The sequence below is a fragment of the Sinocyclocheilus rhinocerous genome, unplaced genomic scaffold (assembly GCF_001515625.1).
Source record: "Sinocyclocheilus rhinocerous isolate Xijiao unplaced genomic scaffold, SAMN03320098_v1.1 scaffold655, whole genome shotgun sequence".
Lineage (NCBI taxonomy): Eukaryota > Metazoa > Chordata > Actinopteri > Cypriniformes > Cyprinidae > Sinocyclocheilus > Sinocyclocheilus rhinocerous.
Window position 1 is genome coordinate 72,169 of NW_015646377.1, and position 5,763 is coordinate 77,931.

Here is a 5,763-nt window from a genome sequence, read left to right on the forward strand (position 1 = left end):
TTGTGCATGCGCCGGTGAGTCTCGTGAAAACCAACGTTTGTTAACAGGAGCAAAGGAAGCAAAGTTTCCTTACTTTAGCAAAGGAAAACCAGTCTCCTCTTGGCTTATATCGAAATCCTCCGACATTCTTCTTTACAAATCCTCGTTTTGTACTTCTAATTCTTGACCGTTGTTTTGTTTTGATCTCTCCGCTGCGTTTCCGCATTCGTCACTTCTGAGCAGCGCATGCGCAACGCCGACCTCATACGCCATCCGCACGGAGCTGCTTCCAGTGTACAACAGTGAGCGCAAGCTACATTAAAGTGATTATTACGTTTTGAATATGGATATTTTTCTTACAAAAATGCATCGATTCGCTACAGAAGGCCTTTTTTCACCCACCGGAGTCATTTGAGACACTCTTTTTATTTCTCTTCTTTTGGACTGATGCATGCAACACCCGCTGAGTGGCATTAAACAGCTTGAAAGATCAAAGACAACTTTTAATATAACTCCCGACTGGATTCGTCTGAAAGAAGAAAGTCATATACACTTAGGATGACTTGATGGTGAGTAATTTATGGGCTAATTTTCATTTTTGGGTGAACTAACCCTTTAAGAGTACAATATTATAAATGTTTTGCTGTTATATTGTGTAACCGAAGGGAAACCGCACTGATAAACCTCAGTCCTCTGAGGAAAACGCTTCTGTCTATGGCTGATGTGAAACCAGATTAACCACATGACGTCTGATGTGTGCATCACTTTGATCAGGTTCACCATGCGCTACAAGAGTTAAAGTGCCACTATTATGGATTTTTTTAAATTACCTTTCATGCAGTGTGTAGCACAGCTCTAAGTGAATGAAAATGTATAATGTTATTGTCTCTCAAAAGAAAGTGTCGAATCTGAATCATTGAAACGAGTCGTTTTTAAAACGAATCCCAAGCCGTTTCATGTTGAAGTCAACATGAAACATTAGCATATTGCCCGCCCACTTGCTGGTCTTTTCGCGTTGGTCTGAATGAAAATGCAATTCATTCTTTGCCACTAGGTGCCACTTTTGGAGCGGTAAAAATAGCAGTTTCCCCGGTAACGTTGTACACAAAGCAGCACTGCGCTCACAAACGCTGCTTTATAAGGCATTACAGGCATGATGAAATGAAAATGAGACCAATCAGACCAATCACCGCAGATTAGCGTCACACAAAGTAGGGGTTTGGAAAAATGATTCGTTAAACGAATCGTTTGGGAGTCGTTGAGCAAATAAGGTAAAAATAAATGCATATTATAAGACAATGAAAGTGTTTTTTTGACCTTGCATGCATGTCAACCTGTTGTTGGGGACTCCCAAAACCAAAATATGAACCTTTCATTACCCATAATAGGGACACTTTAAAATGTGTCTCCACAAATGTTTAAACCAATCGCTTTTCTCCAAAATATCTCATTCTATGTAATCATTGAGGGCACTGTTGCATCATGGGTAGTGTAGTTTGTCTGCTTACTAGTGTTTAGCTGATCGAGTTGAACTGCAGTACTTCCTGTTCTTGTTGTTTCACTCTCTTTTTGAGGAGTCAATGACAGAGAGAAAAACAAGTAAATGTGAATGTGCTGCTCATGTGGTAAGAACATGAACACACAGAAATGAAGCACTACATGTACACACACAAACCATTCATATTAATTTGTGAATATGAATAGAAGTTGTATTTTCTATTGAAGACACTTTCTTATCTAAAGCAGTATAAATGTACATTATAAATATATTATTATATATATTATATATGACAAGGAAGCAAATATCTGACTGAACCTTCAGCCTTCAACACAGATGTGGATTTCAGACCCTGCATGTAGAGTAAGACATTAAACACACATCTAATCTGAAAGGAATCATCTAATATATAGAAATGTATTCAAGTATATTTATAAGCACACTATTTGAATATTCAAGAATAAGAGTCATATGCAGTGACAGACAGATGGACTGACCTGCTGATTTGTGTTGATCTGTGATGGTTTCTTTTCTTTCTGTGATTATGATGCTGCTGGATCGTGGATTTGGTTCTGTTGTGCTGAAATATGACGGTGTGTTTGTAAAAGTGTTGATAGTTGAAAATGTAGTGGTCTTCTTCACTGATCAGTGACAGGAAAGATCAACTTTTAAATACATATAATCGTTCATGTAATCTCTGGTTTAATGATGTATTTTATACCAAACACACTCAAGCCTAGCAGACAATCAACTCAACAGTATATGAGTCGAGACTTACTAGATTTAATGACTTGGTCACTCACTCACACTTTCTAATAAACGTAATCACTTACTCTGTTTAACAATCAACAAAACCTCTGAATAGACATCAGTTAAAGTCCTCTCCACAGCACACCAGTATAGTCCTGTATCCTCTGTTCTCAGATCAGTGATGCTGACGGTGAAAACTCTGGTCCTCTTGTTGTCAGTCAGAGAGAATCTCTTGTCTTTAGCTGGAGATCCTGATTTAACCATGATGATTTTATTTCTATAGTTACACTTGCCTTTACAAAAATACTTTGAATTTGATTCATATCCAGATTCATAGCTGCATCTGATGTCAACTCTCTCTCCTCTGTGTCCTGTGACTGTTTTTGAAGAAACTACAACTACTAAAAACAGAAATATCATTATACAGAGATATATGTGATAAAGACACATTAACAGACCAGAATAATAAGGTACAAATATAATCCATACGAGACAAATCATCATCATGCAGTAATAAAAAACAAAACAAAACAAAAAAACACATGAAAACATGTTAAACTCTGTACAAAAGACCTCAGAGTCTTGAACTCACCTGTAGAGATGCTGGAAAAGACGAGCAGAACGACACACATGCTGAACATTTTACTGAAATATGAGACCAAATTCTGTGACAAACGTTACAGTCTTTCTCTTCCTTATTAAGAGAGAAATGCAGCTTCATTTTTCCTTCCGCTTTCTGTCTCTCTAACCACATCCAGCTTTACACGACATCTTCACAATGACACTGATCTAAACAGCACACTACTTACATGCTATTTTTTATCAAAATCAAGATTTTAGGTTCTGTAACTGGTCTCAGTTTAAGTTAACCTTCAGTAGTTTTGTTCATTTTTCACCATTCACCATAAGTTTGCAGCTGATTTCAGTCAAACATAAGTCATCTGGTCATTGATCATTTCTTACATAATAAGAGTCAGAGGTGTGTGTCGAAGCTGTGTATTATCACACATCACCTGTAGCTCTCTGAACTGCACGCTTAGGGCAAACAAAATACTAATTTACATTTTTATTGGACTAATTGAACTGTGGATGAGGTGTACTATTTACAAAGAATCACACCATTTTCACATCATTTTTTATTTTCACAAGTTTGCATCATTTTTTTTTTGTAACTTTTCTTGTTAGTAACATTATACACTTAATAAAAACTCAGAAAACTGTCGAGATATTAATTCATTAAAAATATGTTGCTTGTACCACCATTTTTTTTTTTCACTTTGAGCATCAGTGCAGATGTCTGTGGAAGAACTTTTGAAAGTCTTGTTTTATTATTTATGTTTGATCATTGAATATATCGGGCCGTCGTTTGTCTTGACGTTTTGCGGATGTGTCGCTGTTGAGTAGATGAGTTCTGTTCTGTTGTCCGGTGTTGTTTCAGGCGGCTTCATGCTGGCATAATAATCACAGTCTGTATCCGTCACCTGATTGGTTGAGTGGATGTGACTGGGGTTTGAATCAGGCTGCTGATTGGTTACTGTGGCATAAACAGCAGAGACTTGTGGGCGGGTGTTTAGGTCTGATGCAGGCATCTGATTGGACGAAGATGCTGAGGTGATGACATCACTGTTTGGAATCTCCTCATACATAAGCTCAGTCTGAAAAACAACAACAATTATTTACTAGTTCATATAGATAGTATTCATTGCTCATCAATAAACAATAATGTAACATGTATTTCTATACTTCTACAGGTAAAGATTTGATCACCCACCTCCGTATTGTGCTGCATACTTTGCTGAAATAAAGCTGAAAGGTGCATGAAAAGAGAGAACAGATTTAGTCAAACCTACTCCAAAAGGACTTTATAATGACAAATAAACGGGTACCTGTCCCAGCTTTCCTCTTCCTCTTTTTCAGGACGAGGAACATTCCAGAACACAGAACCAGAACCAGCAGAACCGAACCCAGACCGCCAGCGACAGAAGACAGATCTGAACACAACATTAAACACAAAACAACACAGCACTGATTCTGATTATACTGTTGAATAAACAATAACAATCTTAATATTTACATAAATGACTTTGATTAGTGCAATATTCAACATTCTAAAATATTGGAAATGTGTTGCTGTTATATTGTGTAACCGAAGGGAAACCGCACTGGTAAACCTCAGTCCTCTGAGGAAAACGCTTCTGTCTATGGCTGATGTGAAACCAGATTAACCACATGACGTCTGATGTGTGCATCACTTTGATCAGGTTCATGATGAGCTAAAATGTGTCTCAACAAATGTTTAGTCCAATTGCTTTTCTCCAAAATATACCACATAATCAAACAGGGGACTGTTGCATTGTGGGTAGTGTAGTTTGTGTGCTCACTAGTGTTTGGCTGATTGAGTTGAACCGCAGTACTTCCTGTCATTCTTCTTGTCTTTTCACGTTCTGTTTGAGGTGTCACTGACAGAGAGAGAGAGAGAGAGAGAGAAGTGAAATGTGAATGTGCTGCTCACAATTAATAATGATACTTTGGATAAATGTGTCTGTCAGATCAGCATCAGCATGAATGCAGATGTTAAGACACCATGGAAAACCCATGTAATGTAATGCTGTGCTCACTCACAAATTATCTAATTATGAAATTATTTTATTTTGAGCCGTTCACAGTCTCATAAACTGTAGAACTGTAGAACCACTGGTTGTAATAAAATGATATATCAAGCATTCAGTTATTTGACATTTGACTCAATATTGCAGGTGTTGAGGCCACATGCCATATTAGTTTATATTTTAAAGTTGAGGTGTTGATAAAATTTAGAGTTTCCAAGTTTGAGCCATGAACTATCATTCTTCTTGTCTTTTCACGTTCTGTTTGAGGTGTCACTGACAGAGAGAGAGAGAGAGAGAGAGAGAAGTGAAATGTGAATGTGCTGCTCACAATTAATAATGATACTTTGGATAAATGTGTCTGTCAGATCAGCATCAGCATGAATGCAGATGTTAAGACACCATGGAAAACCCATGTAATGTAATGCTGTGCTCATGTCCAAATTATCTAATTATGAAATTATTTTATTTTGAGCCGTTCACAGTCTCATAAACTGTAGAACTGTAGAACCACTGGTTGTAATAAAATGATATATCAAGCATTCAGTTATTTGACATTTGACTCAATATTGCAGGTGTTGAGGCCACATGCCATATTAGTTTATATTTTAAAGTTGAGGTGTTGATAAAATTTAGAGTTTCCAAGTTTGAGCCATGAACTGTCTGGTCAGAACTTGTTGAAAACTTATAAATTATGGTAATTGCTCCACTATCATGAATGCAGCATTAAACATGTGTTCAGAAGCTTTGATGCCTCTGTATTCAAGATAATAAGAGTAACTATTAATGATTTGATTGAAATTATGACTTAAATTATTTATGTAAAAACAGTGACTACATATTAGCAATAGTTTTTACAAAAATGCATGTGTGTAAAGGTGTCTGAAGGCGAAGTGTGTGTGTGTGTGTGTGTGTGTGTGTGTGTATGTG

The 5,763-nt window shown here is 36.9% G+C and overlaps 2 protein-coding genes across 2 annotated transcripts in view; both read right to left on the reverse strand.

The window, feature by feature from the left end:
- Positions 1-2,959, reverse strand: part of LOC107707714 (CMRF35-like molecule 1) — a 5,283-nt gene extending 2,324 nt beyond the window's left edge. The window contains exons 1-4 of the mRNA XM_016511807.1: positions 2,820-2,959; positions 2,311-2,628; positions 1,975-2,118; positions 1,488-1,544 (exon numbers count right to left, since the gene is read on the reverse strand). Coding sequence (XP_016367293.1) covers positions 1,488-1,544; positions 1,975-2,118; positions 2,311-2,628; positions 2,820-2,868 — 568 coding nt within the window. The 5' untranslated portion in view covers positions 2,869-2,959. The remainder of the gene's footprint in view (positions 1-1,487; positions 1,545-1,974; positions 2,119-2,310; positions 2,629-2,819) is intronic.
- Positions 2,960-3,389: 430 nt separating this feature from the next.
- LOC107707715 (CMRF35-like molecule 1) overlaps positions 3,390-5,763 on the reverse strand; it is a 3,961-nt gene continuing 1,587 nt past the window's right edge. Inside the window, exons 4-7 of the mRNA XM_016511808.1 lie at positions 4,609-4,686; positions 4,114-4,218; positions 3,999-4,033; positions 3,390-3,882 (exon numbers count right to left, since the gene is read on the reverse strand). Coding sequence (XP_016367294.1) covers positions 3,556-3,882; positions 3,999-4,033; positions 4,114-4,218; positions 4,609-4,686 — 545 coding nt within the window. The 3' untranslated portion in view covers positions 3,390-3,555. The remainder of the gene's footprint in view (positions 3,883-3,998; positions 4,034-4,113; positions 4,219-4,608; positions 4,687-5,763) is intronic.